The sequence below is a fragment of the Coregonus clupeaformis genome, unplaced genomic scaffold, assembly GCF_020615455.1.
Source record: "Coregonus clupeaformis isolate EN_2021a unplaced genomic scaffold, ASM2061545v1 scaf0028, whole genome shotgun sequence".
Classification (NCBI taxonomy): domain Eukaryota; kingdom Metazoa; phylum Chordata; class Actinopteri; order Salmoniformes; family Salmonidae; genus Coregonus; species Coregonus clupeaformis.
In genome coordinates, this window is record NW_025533483.1 from 1,120,259 (window position 1) to 1,139,113 (window position 18,855).

General features: G+C 41.4%; 1 protein-coding gene across 1 annotated transcript in view; it reads left to right on the plus strand.

Moving 5' to 3' along the window:
- plcxd1 (phosphatidylinositol-specific phospholipase C, X domain containing 1) overlaps positions 1-14,112 on the plus strand; it is a 30,241-nt gene extending 16,129 nt beyond the window's left edge. Inside the window, exons 5-6 of the mRNA XM_045212598.1 lie at positions 9,733-9,913; positions 13,572-14,112. Of these exons, the coding sequence (XP_045068533.1) occupies positions 9,733-9,913; positions 13,572-13,840 (450 nt within the window). The 3' untranslated portion in view covers positions 13,841-14,112. The remainder of the gene's footprint in view (positions 1-9,732; positions 9,914-13,571) is intronic.
- The last annotated feature ends 4,743 nt before the right edge of the window (positions 14,113-18,855 follow it).

The following is an 18,855-nucleotide window of genomic DNA, read 5'->3' on the forward strand; positions in this document are numbered from 1 at the left end:
GAGGCTATATACAGATATACAGGGAGGCTATATACAGGGAGGCTATATACAGGGAGGCTATATACAGGGAGGCTATATACAGGGAGGCTATATACAGGGAGGCTATATACAGGGAGGGGATCTACAGGGAGGCTATATACAGGAGGCTATATACAGGAGGCTATATACAGGGAGGCTATATACAGGGACAGTAGGGAGGCTATATACAGGGAGGCTATATACAGGGAGGCTATATACAGGGAGGCTATATACAGGGAGGCTATATACAGGGACAGTAGGGAGGCTATATACAGGGAGGCTATATACAGGGAGGCTATATACAGGGAGGGGATCTACAGGGAGGCATATACAGGAGGCTATATACAGGAGGGGATCTACAGGAGGCTATATACAGGGAGGCTATATACAGGGAGGCTATATACAGGGAGGCTATATACAGGGACAGTAGGGAGGCTATATACAGGGAGGCTATATACAGATATACAGGGAGGCTATATACAGGGAGGCTATATACAGGGAGGCTATATACAGGGAGGCTATATACAGGGAGGCTATATACAGGGAGGCTATATACAGGGACAGTAGGGAGGCTATATACAGGGAGGGGATCTACAGGGACAGTAGGGAGGCTATATACAGGGAGGCTATATACAGGGAGGCTATATACAGGGAGGCTATATACAGGGAGGCTATATACAGGGAGGCTATATACAGGGAGGCTATATACAGGGAGGCTATATACAGGGAGGCTATATACAGGGAGGCTATATACAGGGAGGGGATCTACAGGGACAGTAGGGAGGCTATATACAGGGAGGCTATATACAGGGAGGCTATATACAGGGAGGCTATATACAGGAGAGGATCTACAGGAGGGGATCTACAGGACAGTAGGGAGGCTATATACAGGAGGCTATATACAGGACAGTAGGGAGGCTATATACAGGAGGCTATATACAGGGAGGATCTACAGGGAGGGGATCTACAGGGACAGTAGGGGAGGCTATATACAGGGAGGCTATATACAGGGAGGCTATATACAGGGACAGTAGGGAGGCTATATACAGGGACAGTAGGGAGGCTATATACAGGGAGGCTATATACAGGGAGGCTATATACAGGGAGGGGATCTACAGGGACAGTAGGGAGGCTATATACAGGGAGGCTATATACAGGGAGGCTATATACAGGGAGGGGATCTACAGGGACAGTAGGGAGGCTATATACAGGGAGGCTATATACAGGGAGGCTATATACAGGGAGGCTATATACAGGGAGGCTATATACAGGGAGGCTATATACAGGGAGGGGATCTACAGGGACAGTAGGGAGGCTATATACAGGGAGGGGATCTACAGGGAGGCTATATACAGGGAGGGGATCTACAGGGACAGTAGGGAGGCTATATACAGGGAGGGGATCTACAGGGACAGTAGGGAGGCTATATACAGGGAGGGGATCTACAGGGACAGTAGGGAGGCTATATACAGGGAGGGGATCTACAGGGACAGTAGGGAGGCTATATACAGGGAGGGATATACAGGGACAGTAGGGAGGCTATATACAGGGGGGATCTACAGAGACAGTAGGGAGGCTATATACAGGGAGGGGATCTACAGAGACAGTAGGGAGGCTATATACAGGGGGGGAAACAAGTATTTGATCCCCTGCTGATTTTGTATGTTTGCCCACTGACAAAGAAATGATCAGTCTATAATTTTAATGGTAGGTTTATTTGAACAGTGAGAGACAGAATAACAACAACAAAATCCAGAAAAACGCATGTCAAAAATGTTATAAATTGATTTGCATTTTAATGAGGACTGTAGATCATTTCACTGTCTACTCTACACCTGTTGTATTCGGCGCATGTGGCAAATAAAATTTGATTTGATTAAAACTCGTTTTTCAACCACTCCACAAATTTCTTGTTAACAAACTATAGTTTTGGCAAGTCGGTTAGGACATCTACTTTGTGCATGACACAAGTAATTTTTCCAATAATTGTTTACAGACAGATTATTTCACTTTTAATTCACTGTATCACATTTCCAGTGGGTCAGAAGTTTACATACACTAAGTTGACTGTGCCTTTAAACAGCTTGGAAAATTCTAGGAAATGATGTCATGGCTTTAGAAGCTTCTGATAGGCTAATTGACATCATTTGAGTCAATTGGAGGTGTACCTGTGGATGTATTTCAAGGCCTACCTTCAAACTCAGTGCCTCTTTCCTTGACATCATGGGAAAATCAAAAGAAATCAGCCAAGACCTCAGGATAAAAAATTGTAGACCTCCAAAAGTCTGGTTCATCCTTGGGAGCAATTTCCAACGACTCAAGGTACCACGTTCATCTGTACAAACAATAGTATGCAAGTATTTTTTTAAAATTTTTTATTTTATTTTTTTTTAAAAGTATAAACACCATGGGACCACGCAGCCGTCATACCGCTCAGGAAGGAGATGCGTTCTGTCTCCTAGAGATGAACGTACTTTGGTGCGAAAAGTGCAAATCAATCCCAGAACAACAGCAAAGGACCTTGTGAAGATTCTGGAGGAAACATGTACAGAATTATCTATATCCACAGTAAAACTAGTCCTACATCGACATAACCTGAAAGGCCGCTCAGCAAGGAAGAAGCCACTGCTCCAAAACCGCCATAAAAAAAGCCAGTCTACGGTTTGCAACTGCACATGGGGACAAAGATCGTACTTTTTGGAGAAATGTCCTCTGGTCTGATGAAACAAAAATAGAACTGTTTGGCCATAATGACCATCGCTATGTTTGGAGGAAAAAGGGGAAGACTTGCAAGCTGAAGAACACCATCCCAACCGTGAAGCACGGGGGTGGCAGCATCATGCTGTGGGGGTGCGTTGCTGCAGCAGGGACTGGTGCACTTCACAAAATAGATGGCATCATGAGGAAGGAAAATTATGTGGATATATTGAAGCAACATCTCAAGACATCAGTCAGGAAGTTAAAGCTTGGTCGCAAATGGGTCTTCTAAATGGACAATGACCTCAAGCATACTTTCAAAATTGTGGCAAAATGGCTTAAGGACAACAAAGTCAAGGTATTGGAGTGGCCATAACAAAGCCCTGACTTCAATCCTATAGAAAATGTGTGGGCAGAACTGAAAAAGCGTGTGCGATCAAGGAGGCCTACAAACCTGACTCAGTTACACCAGCTCTGTCAGGAGGAATGGGCCAAAATTCACCCAACTTATTGTGGGAAGCTTGTGGAAGGCTACCCGAAATGTTTGACCCAAGTTAAGGTTAAGTTAAGGCAATGCTACCAAATACTAATTGAGTGTATGTACACTTCTGACCCTCTGGGAATGTGATGAAAGAAATAAAAGCTGAAATAAATCATTCTCTCTACTATTATTCTGACATTTCACATTCTTAAAATAAAGTGGTGATCCTAACTGACCTAAGACAGGGAATTTGTACTAGGATTAAATGTCAGGAATAGTGAAAAACTGAGTTGAAATGTATTTGGCTAAGGTGTATGTAAACTTCCGACTTCAACTGTATTTAGTATAGTTTTATCTAAAAAGGATAACTTTTTTTATGTTTTACTGTTTTTATTATTATGAAATCCACTGAGGAGGATGGTCCTCTCCTTCCTCCTCTGAGGAGCCTCCACTGGTTTTGACACAGCCAGATCAACAGTCGGGGCAGTAGCATACAGTGGGGAAAAAAAGTATTTAGTCAGCCACTAATTGTGCAAGTTCTCCCACTTAAAAAGATGAGAGAGGCCTGTAATTTCCATCATAGGTACACGTCAACTATGTCAGACAAATTGAGAAAAAAATGTCCAGAAAATCACATTGTAGGATTTTTTATGAATTTATTTGCAAATTATGGTGGAAAATAAGTATTTGGTCACCTACAAACAAGCAAGATTTCTGGCTCTCACAGACCTGTAACTTCTTATTTAAGAGGCTCCTCTGTCCTCCACTCGTTACCAGTATTAATGGCACCTGTTTGAACTTGTTATCAGTATAAAAGACACCTGTCCACAACCTCAAACAGTCACACTCCAAACTCCACTATGGCCAAGACCAAAGAGCTGCCAAAGGACACCAGAAACAAAATTGTAGACCTGCACCAGTCTGGGAAGACTGAATCTGCAATAGGTAAGCAGCTTGGTTTGAAGAAATCAACTGTGGGAGCAATTATTAGGAAATGGAAGACATACAAGACCACTGATAATCTCCCTCGATCTGGGGCTCCACGCAAGATCTCACCCGTGGGGTCAAAATGATCACAAGAACGGTGAGCAAAAATCCCAGAACCACACGGGGGACCTAGTGAATGACCTGCAGAGAGCTGGGACCAAAGTAACAAAGCCTACCATCAGTAACACACTACGCCGCCAGGGACTCAAATCCTGCAGTGCCAGACGTGTCCCCCTGCTTAAGCCAGTACATGTCCAGGCCCGTCTGAAGTTTGCTAGAGTGCATTTGGATGATCCAGAAGAGGATTGGGAGAATGTCATATGGTCAGATGAAACCAAAATAGAACTTTTTTGGTAAAAACTCAACTCGACGTGTTTGGAGGACAAAGAATGCTGAGATGCATCCAAAGAACACCATACCTACTGTGAAGCATGGGGGTGGAAACATCATGCTTTGGGGCTGTTTTTTCTGCAAAGGGACCAGGACGACTGATCCGTGTAAAGGAAAGAATGAATGGGGCCATGTATCGTGAGAGTTTGAGTGAAAACCTCCTTCCATCAGCAAGGGCATTGAAGATGAAACGTGGCTGGGTCTTTCAGCATGACAATGATCCCAAACACACCGCCCGGGCAACGAAGGAGTGGCTTCAGTAAGAAGCATTTCAAGGTCCTGGAGTGGCCTAGCCAGTCTCCAGATCTCAACCCCATAGAAAATCTTTGGAGGGAGTTGAAAGTCCGTGTTGCCCAGCGACAGCCCCAAAACATCACTGCTCTAGAGGAGATCTGCATGGAGGAATGGGCCAAAATACCAGCAACAGTGTGTGTGAACCTTGTGAAGACTTACAAAAAAAGTTTGACCTGTGTCATTGCCAACAAAGGGTATATAACAAAGTATTGAGAAACTTTTGTTATTGACCAAATACTTATTTTCCACCATAATTTGCAAATAAATTCATTAAAAATCCTACAATGTGATTTTCTGGGTTTTTTTCCTCAATTTGTCTGTCATAGTTGACGTGTACCTATGATGAAAATTACAGGCCTCTCATCTTTTTAAGTGGGAGAACTTGCACAATTGGTGGCTGACTAAATACTTTTTTTCCCCACTGTATATCTGACCAAATTATGAAAGACAAGCATTGTACTTTTGAATTCCGTAAAGTGAGTGTGGAAGAGGTGAAAAAATTATTGTTGTCTATCAACAATTACAAGCCACCGGGGTCTGACAACTTGGATGGAAAATTACTGAGGATAATAGCGGACGATATTGCCACTCCTATTTGCCATATCTTCAATTTAAGCCTACTAGAAAGTGTGCCCCCTCAGGCCTGGAGGGAAGCAAAAGTCATTCCGCTACCTAAGAATAGTAAAGCCCCCTTTACTGGCTCAAATAGCCGACCAATCAGCCTGTTACCAACCCTTAGTAAACTTTTGAAAAAAATGGTGTTTGACCAGATACAATGCTATTTAACAGTAAACAAATTGACAACAGACTTTCAGCACGCTTATAGGGAAGGACATTCAACAAGCACTGCACTTGCACAAATGACTGATGATTGGCTGAGAGAAATTGATGACAAAAAGATTGTGGGGGCTGTTTTGTTAGACTTCAGTGCGTTTTTTGACATTATCGATAATAGTCTGTTGCTGGAAGAACGTATGTGTTATGGCTTTACACCTCCTGCTATATTGTGGATAAAGAGTTACCTGTCTAACAGAACACAGAGGGTGTTCTTTAATGGAAGCGTCTCCAACATAATCCAGGTAGACTCAGGAATTCCCCAGGGCAGCTGTCTAGGCCCCTTACTTTTTTCAATATTTCAGTTTCCCTGCATTAAAATAACCAGCCACTGGGAGTGCTGCCTCTGGATGAGCATTTTCTTGTTGCTTATGACCCTATACAGCTCGTTGAGTGCGGTCTTAGTGCCAGCATTGGTTTGTGGTAGTAAATAGACCGCTATGAAAAATATAAATAAACTCTCTTGGTAAATAGTGTTGTCTACAGCTTAACATTAGGGATTCTAACTCAGGCGAGGAGAACCTCGAGACTTCCTTAATATTAGAGATTGTTAACAAATACACACACCTCCCCTCTTGAGCTTTCCCGACGTTGCTGTTCTGTCCTGCCGATGAATAGAAAAAACATTTACATGTATATTATCCATGTCCTTGTTCAGCCATGACAGAGGATAGAATATTGCAGAAACATAGGATATTACAGTTCTTCAGGTCCCGTTGATCGGATGGTCTCGAACGGAGCTCATCCAGTTAGTTCTCCAATAGAACAGAGGGTAGAGGCAGTTTATGTACTCTCCAATAGAACAGAGGGTAGAGGCAGTTTATGTACTCTCCAATAGAACAGAGGGTAGAGGCGGTTTATGTACTCTCCAATAGAACAGAGGGTAGAGGCGGTTTATGTACTCTCCAATAGAACAGAGGGTAGAGGCGGTTTATGTACTCTCCAATAGAACAGAGGGTAGAGGCAGTTTATGTACTCTCCAATAGAACAGAGGGTAGAGGCAGTTTATGTACTCTCCAACGTAGTTTCGTCAGGGCGCCCTCACGTCAGCCTCACTTACGCTGCCTTTTTCTTTTCAGAGTCGAGGAGATTAGTGGTCCGGGGTGAGCAGTATGTCCTGCGCCTCCGACTTGTTGAAGTCTTTATCTTTCATAATTATAACTGGTTTGGTGAATATTCGCTTTGTGAGGGCTGCGAGATGTTTACCAGGTTTATCTTCCATTAAGTAGTATGCTTTAATTGAGTTTAGCCTGTAGTTTTTGTCTCTCTTCAAAAGTAAAATATCATATTCCTGCTTAAATTCAGATTAATTTTTTCTTCTTTACCTCTTAAAGATTTTTTTATATGAAATATATTTTGATTTGTTTAACACTTTTTTGGTTACTACATGATTCCATATGTGTTATTTCATAGTTTTGATGTCTTAACTATTATTCTACAATGTAGAAAATAGTAAAAATAAAGAAAAACCCTTGAATGAGTAGGTGTGTCCAAACTTTTGACTGGTAGTGTATATAAATCAGAATTTAACAACAGTTGGACGGATCCTACAGCCTTCTTAGAATCAACAACCCCTGAAGCAATTATCAGCAGACAAAAAATAATCACTAAAAACAGAGATCACCCAAGAAGAAATACTAGACATGGTTAAAATGAATGGCACCAGGAATGGAAGCTTTCCCATATAATTCTATTAACATTCTGGGACAAAGTAGCACCCCTATTTACACATATGACATCACACGTCACTCAATTCAGTGCTTCCTAGTTCCATGTATCAAACAGTTATTTCAGTTATATTAAAAACAATAAAACCTGGAGTGTCCCCTGCTGATTACAGACCCATACGTTTAATAAATTGGGACAGTAAAATAATAACAAAGCTCATAAGCAACAGAATGGCAAAAGTCTTACCAGACTTGATACATATCAAACAGGGTTTATATGAAATAAACACTTTCATACAAATAAAAGAACATGTTTCAGTTTAACACAATACGCTAAAAAACAAGATATAGATTGATCAATAATGGCTGTTGATGCCGAAAAGGCTTTCGACTGTTTTGAGTGGCCTTTTCTATTCAAAACTTTGGAAGCTTTCAACTTTCCAGCTGAAATAATAAATTTAATAATAATATTATATAAATAACCTAAAGCAAAAATATACGCAAATAATACATTATCTGAAGAAATTACATTACAAAGGGGCACAAGACAGGGATGTCCTCTATCCCCCTCCTGTTTGCACTGGCAATTTGAACCGCTTCTAGGAAGAATTAGACGGTACCCAAACGTGACAGGTATCAGTATTGGTAAACATGAATATAAAACTGAACTTATTTGCATATGATCTCCTGATATACCTGACCAATATTGAAAAGTCAATGCCCCCCTTGATAAAAAAAATGTTTCAGAATACTCAAAAATCTCAGGACATAAAAAACAAAATAATGGCAATTGGAAAATGAAAAATAATAACTCATATGATCTACAGCAATGCTTTAGGTGGACCACAAAATATAAAATACTTAGGTGCTTAATAAGTGACAACAATATATATAAAGATAACTTTATCCCATTACTCAACAATATGAAAGCAGATCTAATTAAATGGAACAATCTTCCCATAAATCTTACAGGTAGAGTAAACGTCTTCAGAATGGCATGACTCCAAAAGGTTTTATATGTATTCTTGGTAATACCAATTACCCCACCAAAGACATTCTTAAAAAAAAAAGTATACTTAGTCATAAGACTTTATATGGACAAATAAAACTCATAGAATAAAAAGGAAAGCTTTACATCTTCCTAAGTCTGAGGGTGCGACATATAGTTAAATGCACTAAAAAGGAACAATGGGTACATATTGAAGATGCGTATGCTAACCCCTAGAATCTTTTCACGTGTCTATTTTCAAAGGATAAAGCTAAGAACATTAACAACTTAATTGTTAAGAACACTATAACAATCCGGAAGAAAATGAAAAGTATTCTACAAGAACCAATATCACTCCCTGAAAACACACCCCTATGGAACAATCCTTGGATAACTTTTCAGAATTCACAGATAAATTGGCCCAGATGGAAAACTAAAGGCATAAATACCGTAAATGACTTGGTAATAGGAAATAAATGTATTTCCATGACAGAATTAAAAAGCAATTTTGGACTGACCAATGTAGATGTTTTCCAATACATGCAACTTAAAAGTTTCATATAACAACATTTTGATCTGAAATCTTTTGGACATCAGAGCAATCTTGAGGGAATCCTATTTGAGTTAGAAAATGATGTTCATATGATAGGTAAGATATACCAAACCTTGCAGAAAACCTGTACAATTTACAATCTCTTCGAAAAAAGTATAACTACTGGAACCAAGACTTAAAAAGAACTGATATTGGCAGAAGATGGAGGTTGGGACAGAACTAACGAAATGACAGTTAAGACAAATGTAAGCTTAATCCAGTGGGCAGAGTTAGAAACTTGGCTGTCAGAAGTATTACAATGTAAATGTACTTTTAATCTGTCTGTCAGCATATTTCAAGATATAGCATATGAGGGTGCAGTGAGATACCCGATGGGTTGGACGTTAACTTTTCTCGTCAGTTATCTTGAAAAAATTTATACTTAAAAACTGGGAATCAACCAATCCTTCAACGTTAACACAATGGAAAGGTCAAATGCTTTATTATCTAAATGTTGAAAGTGCGTGGGCGACAGAGAAACAAAATGGTGTGGTTTGAAGCCATGTGGCAGAGAGTGAAGCTGGCGCTGGAGATGGGGGTGTGGTCAGGTGGGTGTGGCCAGGTGGGATGTTGTTGATCTGGAGATGGGGGTGTGGTCAGGTGGGATGTCGTGGATGTTTGTGTGCGTCTGTATGTTGTGGTTTGTATGTGTATGTTGTGTATTATAAAAATAAATAAATAAATGATATAGTGTTACCACAATGTTTCCTAGCATGGCATGAGCCATAATTTCCCGTGATTCCATTCCCTGATCCCAACATTCCCATGATCCTCTGTGTTCCAGGAAGTGGTGACACTGAGGAACCTGTGGTCGCTGGGTTACCAGGTGATTGTCTCCTATGAGCACTGCGTGGTCCGCCTCTACAGCGACCTTTGGCCTCACATCCCCTACTGGTGGGCCAACAAGTGTAAAGCTGAGGCTCTGATCGAGGAGTTCGAACACAGGAAACAACATGGCCGCCCAGGTAACCTGCAGATGGCCACATTTTGCTATGAAATATTGTGCAGAGTAAGGATTATCTAACACTGCCTATGCAAATAATTTTGAAATAGAAGTGCTGCTGTGCACTTTTAGGGGCCGATTCAGACTTCGGAAATGTACGCCTTTTCTATGCCCCCCTTTCCTACGCACTTCTCAGTATTTGGTATTCAGACGTATCTTATGGCTACCTTAAGTTACCTTATGCGCTCAGAATAAATGTAATTCAACCACTGTAACCCCTCCCACTTGCTGGCCAACAGATTTTCTCGTGGAGTTTTCATTCAATAAGGTTTTTAGTACATCTATCTTAAGCCATCCCTTTAAATACTGTGTACCTTTTCATATTTTGAATTTTGGGCTGTAGTGACGCCGCCTTAGACCGCTGTACCTTTTAGTTAGAATTTTGTTGACAGACTCAAATAGAAAACTAGAACACATCTATACACTCCTCTGTAAACTGGTCATCGCTGGATAACCGTCGTAAGACCCACTGGTTGATGCTTATTTCTAAAACCCTCTTTGGCCTCACTCCCCCCTATCTGAGATACCTACTGCAGCCCTCATCCTCCACATACAACACCCGTTCTGACAGTCACATTCTCTGTATGTAGTGTTGTGGTGTCTCTCTTTATGTAGTGTTGTGGTGTCTCTCTTTATGTAGTGTTGTGGCGTCTCTCTTTATGTAGTGTTGTGGTGTCTCTCTTTATGTAGTGTTGTGTCTCTCTTTATGTAGTGTTGTGGTGTCTCTCTTTATGTAGTGTTGTGGTGTCTCTCTTTATGTAGTGTTGTGGTGTCTCTCTTTATGTAGTGTTGTGGTGTCTCTCTTTATGTAGTATTGTGGCGTCTCTCTTTATGTAGTGTTGTGGTGTCTCTCTTTATGTAGTATTGTGGCGTCTCTCTTTATGTAGTGTTGTGGCATCTCTCTTTATGTAGTGTTGTGGCGTCTCTCTTTATGTAGTGTTGTGGTGTCTCTCTTTATGTAGTGTTGTGGTGTCTCTCTTTATGTAGTGTTGTGGCGTCTCTCTTTATGTAGTGTTGTGGCATCTCTCTTTATGTAGTGTTGTGGTGTCTCTCTTTATGTAGTGTTGTGGTGTCTCTCTTTATGTAGTGTTGTGGCGTCTCTCTTTATGTAGTGTTGTAGTGTCTCTCTTTATGTAGTGTTGTGGTGTCTCTCTTTATGTAGTGTTGTGGTGTCTCTCTTTATGTAGTGTTGTGGTGTCTCTCTTTATGTAGTGTTGTGGTGTCTCTCTTTATGTAGTGTTGTGGTGTCTCTCTTTATGTAGTGTTGTGGTGTCTCTCTTTATGTAGTATTGTGGCGTCTCTCTTTATGTAGTGGTGTGGCGTCTCTCTTTATGTAGTGTTGTGGCGTCTCTCTTTATGTAGTGTTGTGGCGTCTCTCTTTATGCAGTGTTGTGGCATCTCTCTTGTTGTGATGTGTGTTTGTCCTATATTTATATATTTATATATATATATATATTTTTATCCCAGCCCCCGTCCCCGTCCCCGCAGGAGGCCTTTTGCCTTTTGGTAGGCCGTCATTGTAAATAAGAATTTGTTCTTAACTGACTTGCCTAGTTAAATAAAGGTTTTTTTTTTAATTCAAAAAATCAATATATATATCGAGAGAGCAGGTTCAGAATATTAGGGATCAATGAAAGAAAGCTATCTAAATACAGTGGGGAAAAAAGTATTTAGTAAGCCACCAATTGTGCAAGTTCTCCCACTTAAAAAGATGAGAGAGGCCTGTAATTTTCATCATAGGTACACGTCAACTATGACAGACAAATTGAGCATTTTTTTGCCAGAAAATCACATTGTAGGATTTTTTATGAATTTATTTGCAAATTATGGTGGAAAATAAGTATTTGGTCACCTACAAACAAGCAAGATTTCTGGCTCTCACAGACCTGTAGCTTATTCTTTAAGAGGCTCCTCTGTCCTCCACTCGTTACCTGTATTAATGGCACCTGTTTGAACTTGTTATCAGTATAAAAGACACCTGTCCACAACCTCAAACAGTCACACTCCAAACTCCACTATGGCCAAGACCAAAGAGCTGTCAAAGGACACCAGAAACAAAATTGTAGACCTGCACCAGGCTGGGAAGACTGAATCTGCAATAGGTAAGCAGCTTGGTTTGAAGAAATCAACTGTGGGAGCAATTATTAGGAAATGGAAGACATACAAGACCACTGATAATCTCCCTCGATCTGGGGCTCCACGCAAGATCTCACCCCGTGGGGTCAAAATGATCACAAGAATGGTGAGCAAAAATCCCAGAACCACACGGGGGGACCTAGTGAATGACCTGCAGAGAGCTGGGACCAAAGTAACAAAGCCTACCATCAGTAACACACTACGCTGCCAGAGACTCAAACCCTGCAGTGCCAGACGTGTCCCCCTGCTTAAGCCAGTACATGTCCAGGCCCGTCTGAAGTTTGCTAGAGTGCATTTGGATGATCCAGAAGAGGATTGGGAGAATGTCATATGGTCAGATGAAACCAAAATAGAACATTTTGGTAAAAACTCAACTCGTCGTGTTTGGAGGACAAAGAATGCTGAGTTGCATCCAAAGAACACCATACCTACTGTGAAGCATGGGGGTGGAAACATCATGCTTTGGGGCTGTTTTTTCTGCAAAGGGACCAGGACGACTGATCCGTGTAAAGGAAAGAATGAATGGGGCCATGTATCGTGAGATTTTGAGTGAAAACCTCCTTCCATCAGCAAGGGCATTGAAGATGAAACGTGGCTGGGTCTTTCAGCATGACAATGATCCCAAACACACCGCCCGGGCAACGAAGGAGTGGCTTCGTAGAAGCATTTCAAGGTCCTGGAGTGGCCTAGCCAGTCTCCAGATCTCAACCCCATAGAAAATCTTTGGAGGGAGTTGAAAGTCTGTGTTGCCCAGCGACAGCCCCAAAACATCACTGCTCTAGAGGAGATCTGCATGGAGGAATGGGCCCAAAATACCAGCAACAGTGTGTGAAAACCTTGTGAAGACTTACAGAAAACGTTTGACCTGTGTCATTGCCAACAAAGGGTATATAACAAAGTATTGAGAAACTTTTTGTTATTGACCAAATACTTATTTTCCACCATAATTTGCAATAAATTCATTAAAAATCCTACAATGTGATTTTCTGGATTTTTTTTCCACACTTTGTCTGTCATAGTTGATGTGTACCTATGATGAAAATTACAGGCCTCTCTCATCTTTTTAAGTGGGAGAACTTGCACAATTGGTGGCTGACTAAATACTTTTTCCCCCCACTGTAGATGCATATTAGTCTGTTTCAGCATCAATTGGTAGATTTAAAAAAAACTCTGATCTTGTAGCTTTTTCCACTTGGAACCGGTTGGTTTGCTAAACCTTATTCATGTTTTCCTCTCTCGTAAAGGTGGTGGAATTATGAGGGAATTAAATTGAGGTGTAGTAAAACAGTTATACACTCTTATAACGTGATTAGAATGTATCTGTAATATTGTGCAGAGTTATCTAACACCGTCTACGGCATCATTTCTCACCAATATTTTCAATGAATAACATTTGTTTGTGGGAGGGGATGTGTTGTAATGAGTGTTTTTTGTAACAGAATCAAACAGAACATTGAATGATATGATCTCGTGGTTTTTGTCAGGAGGGTTCTTTGTGACGGGCATCAACCTGACAGAGGATCTGAAGTACATCTGTTCTCACCCCACTGAGTCTCTGAAGGACCTGGTGATGTCTACCTACCCCGCCCTGCTCGCCTGGGTCAGGGGTCAGAGCCCCGGCTCCGATACCCACTCCCTCAACATAATAGCTGGTGACTTTGTCTCAGAGAGCCACTTCGTACCCACCGTCATCGCACTGAATCAACATTTAATCCACTGCGCTGGTCCTCGGGATGTTAGCAGAGAAAACTGACTCATCTGCTGTGTCCCAAAGTAGTGTCCCAAAGTAGTGCACTGTGGAGGGAATAGAGTGGGGATGCATTATCTGACACATCTTCTTGCACAGAATATCATGTTTTAACTACGCTGAAGAAGAGGATGGAACTGCAGCGTGATGTAATAGAACTTTGCTTGTAAAAAAAAAAACTAACTTGAACAATAGATTCTGATAGGATATATTTGCACAATTGCCAACAGTGAAATGTTTCTGTTGAGCTGCTCTCTTCTCTTCCTGTGTTGAGCTGCTCTCTTCTCTTCCTGTGTTGAGCTGCTCTCTTCTCTTCCTGTGTTGAGCTCCTCTCTTCTCTTCCTGTGTTGAGCTGCTCTCTTCTCTTCCTGTGTTGAGCTGCTCTCTTCTCTTCCTGTGTTGAGCTGCTCTCTTCTCTTCCTGTGTTGAGCTGCTCTCTTCTCTTCCTGACTTGCACTGATTTATTTATCTGTTTACTTTGGGCTTTTGTTATCTTTACTCCTCTCTTGATGCAATGTAGCTAACCCTAACCCCCTAACCCTAACCCTAACCCTAACCCTAACCCTAACCCTAACCCTAACCCCCTAACCCTAACCCTAACCATAACCCTAACCCTAACCATAACCCTAACCCTAACCCTCTAACCCTAACCCTCTAACCATAACCCTAACCCTAACCATAACCCTAACCCTAACCCTCTAACCCTAACCCTCTAACCATAACCCTAACCCTAACCATAACCCTAACCCTAACCCTCTAACCCTAACCCTCTAACCATAACCAGTTTTAGAACACCTCCTCATTCCAGGGTTTTTCTTTATTTTTACTATTATCTACATTGTAGAATAGTAGTGAAGACATCACAACTATGAAATAACACATATGGAATCATGTAGTAACCAAAAAGGTGTTAAAAATATTAAAAATATATGTTATATTTTAGCTTCTTCAAAGTAGCCACCCTTTGCCTTGATGACAGCTTTGCACACTCTTGGCATTCTCTTAACCAGCTTCACCTGGAATGCTTTTCCAACAGTCTTGAAGGAGTTCCCACATATGCTGAGCACTTGTTGGCTGCTTTTCCTTCACTCTGCGGTCCAACTCATCCCAAACCATCTCAATTGGGTTGAGGTCAGGTAATTGTGGAGGCCAGGTCATCTGATGCAGCACTCCATCACTCTCCTTCTTGGTCAAATAGCCCTTACACAGCCTGAAGGTGCGTTTTGGGTCATTGTCCTGTTGAAAAACAAATGATAGTCCCACTAAGCCCAAACCAGATGGGATGGCCTGCAGAATGCTGTGGTAGCCATGCTGGTTAAGTGTACCTTGAATTCTAAATAAATCACAGACAGTGTCACCAGCAAAGCACCATCACACCTCCTCCTCCATGCTTCACGGTGGGAACCACACATGCGGAGATCATCCGTTCAGCTACTCTGCGTCTCACAAAGACACGGCGGTTGGAACCAAAAATCTCAAATTTGGACTCATCAGAACCAAAGGACAGATTTCCACCGGTCTAAAGTCCATTGCTCGTGTTTCTTGGCCCAAGCAGGTCTCTTCTTATTATTGGTGTCCTTTAGTAGTGGTTTCTTTGCACCAATTCGACCATGAAGGCCTGATACACACAGTCTCCTCTGAACAGTTGATGTTGAGATGTGTCTGTTACTTGAACTCTGTGAAGCATTTATTTGGGCTGCAATTTCTGAGGGTGGTAACTCTAATGAACGTATCCTCTGCAGCAGAGGTAACTCTGGGTCTTCCTGTGGCGGTCCTCATGAGAGCCAGTTTCATCATAGTGCTTGATGGTTTTTGCGACTGCACTTGAAGAAACGTACCAAGTTCTTGAAATGTTCCGTATTGACTGACCTTCATGTCTTAAAGTAATGATGGACTGTCGTTTCTCTTTGCGTATTTGAGCTGTTCTTGCCATAATATGGACTTGGTCTTTTACCAAATAGGGCCATCTTCTGTATATCCCCCCCTACCTTGTCACAACACAACTGATTGGCTCAAACGCATTAAGAAGGAAAGAAATTCCACAAATTAACTTTTAACAAGGCACACCTGTTAATTGAAATGCATTCCAGGTGACTACCTCTTGAAGCTGGTTGAGAGGGTGGCTACTTTTAAGAATCTCAAATATAAAATATATTTTGATTTGTGTAACACTTTTTTGGTTACTACATGATTCCATATGTGTTATTTCATAGTTTTGATGTCTTCACTATTATTCTACAATGTAGAAAATAGTAAAAATAAAGAAAAACGCTTGAATGAGTAGGTGTGTCCAAACCTTTGACTGGTACTGTATGTATTTTCATATATCAGGCAATGTGGCCACATGTTTTAAAATGTTCCTTTGACCTAAGCAATAATGATATGACTAATGTTCTGTCTAAAACCTCTGTAGCCGTCTTAGACTAACAAGTATACAGTAGAGCCACTTCCATAGAGCACCAATCTATGGTTGTGTCCCAAAGGGCAGCAGATCCTAAATAGTGCACTACTTTTGACCAGACCCTATGAGCCTGGTCAAAAGGAGGGAATAGGGTGCCATATGGCACAAACCACATTTTACAAATGGTTAGCACACTTGAGGTTAGAAAAAGCACCTACAATGAATTTCCATTAGATATCCAGTATCTGTGGTTAGGAATATCGCCCTAGTTATAACGTTAATGCTGTACCAACTGAAGAACAGGGCTGCGGCCCAAACAGCACCCTATTCCCTATATAGTGCACTACTTTAGACCAGAGAATGGCACCCTATTCCCTACATAGTGCACTACTTTAGACCCAGAGAATGGCACCCTATTCCCTATATAGTGCACTACTTTAGACCAGAGAATGGTACCCTATTCCTATATAGTGCACTACTTTAGACCAGAGAATGGCACCCTATTCCTATATAGTGCACTACTTTAGACCAGAGAATGGCACCCTATTCCCTATATAGTGCACTACTTTAGACCAGAGAATGGCACCCTATTCCCTATATAGTGCACTACTTTAGACCAGAGAATGACACCCTATTCCCTATGTAGTGCACTACTTTAGACCAGAGAATGGCACCCTATTCCCTATATAGTGACTACTTTAGACCAGAGAATGGCACCCTATTCCCTATATAGTGCACTACTTTAGACTCAGAGAATGGCACCCTATTCCCTATATAGTGCACTACTTTAGACCAGAGAATGGCACCCTATTCCTATATAGTGCACTACTTTAGACCAGAGAATGGCACCCTATTCCCTATATAGTGCACTACTTTAGACCAGAGAATGGCACCCTTATTCCCTATATAGTGCACTACTTTAGACCAGAGAATGACACCCTATTCCCTATATAGTGCACTACTTTAGACCAGAGAATGACACCCTATTCCCCTATATAGTGCACTACTTTAGACCAGAGAATGGCACCCTATTCCCTATATAGTGCACTACTTTAGACCAGAGAATGGCACCCTATTCCCTATATAGTGCACTACTTTAGACCAGAGAATGGCACCCTATTCCCTATATAGTGCACTACTTTAGACCAGAGAATGGCACCCTATTCCCTATGTAGTGCACTACTTTAGACTCAGAGAATGGCACCCTATTCCCTATATAGTGCACTACTTTAGACCAGAGAATGGCACCCTATTCCCTATATAGTACACTACTTTAGACCAGATAATGGCACCCTATTCCCTATATAGTGCACTACTTTAGACCAGAGAATGGCACCCTATTCCCTATGTAATGCACTACTTTGAGACCAGGGCCCATTGGGATGCAGATCAAACCTATATGAACCACTGCATGATATCAGACGCACAACTCTGAGCATGACTTATGACCTCCTATGACTGTTCTACAGCTGAGTTATGACCTTTGACCCTTAACCCTTTTAGAAGCATGTCTTCATTACTACTGAAAAGACCTGCACCTCTGTGGACAAGATGAGCCTTTCCAGAAGACAGGATGAGCATATTGAATAGAGAATCAATCTACAGAATCTTTCACCTTACAGGTTTCAAATGAAATTAACCAATGTAAAAAATAAATAAAACATGTTTGGTCTGAAAAAAATATTTTAATTCATGCTTCCAATTCAGAGATCACGGAGTTCTAAAAATAGCAAGTCAGCGGTCTGTCAAAGGGAATAGATTACAATAGATCAAAACAGATTACAATAGATTACAATAGATCACAACAGATTACAATAGATTGCAACAGATTACAATAGATTACAATAGATTACAACAGATTACAATAGATTACAACAGATTACAATAGATTACAATAGATTACAATATGTGTCAAACTCATTCCACGGAGGGCCGAGTGTCTGCGGGTTTTCGCTCCTCACTTGTACTTGATTGATGAATTAAGGTCACTGATTAGTAAGTAACTCCCCTCACCTGGTTGTCTTTATCGAAAGGAAAAAACAAAAACCAGCAGACACTAAGGCCCTCCATGGAATGAGTTCCCCCGGAATAGAACAATAAAACCACAGAAGGCCTCAGACAGGTCAGGACTACTACTAACACTCAGACAGACAGGTCAGGTCATGCAGACCTTTAAACAACGCACTACTAACACTCAGACAGACAGGTCAGGTCATGCAGACCTTTAAACAACGCACTACTAACACTCAGACAGGTCAGGTCATGCAGACCTTTAAACAACACACTACTAACACTCAGACAGACAGGACAGGTCATGCAGACCTTTAAACAACGCACTACTAACACTCAGACAGGACAGGTCAGGTCATGCAGACCTTTAAACAACGCACTACTAACGCTCAGACAGACAGGTCAGGTCATGTAGACCTTTAAACAACGCACTACTAACGCTCAGACAGACAGGTCAGGTCATGTAGACCTTTAAACAACGCACTACTAACACTCAGACAGGTCAGGTCATGCAGACCTTTAAACAACGCACTACTAACGCTCAGACAGACAGGTCAGGTCATGTAGACCTTTAAACAACGCACTACTAACACTCAGACAGACAGGTCAG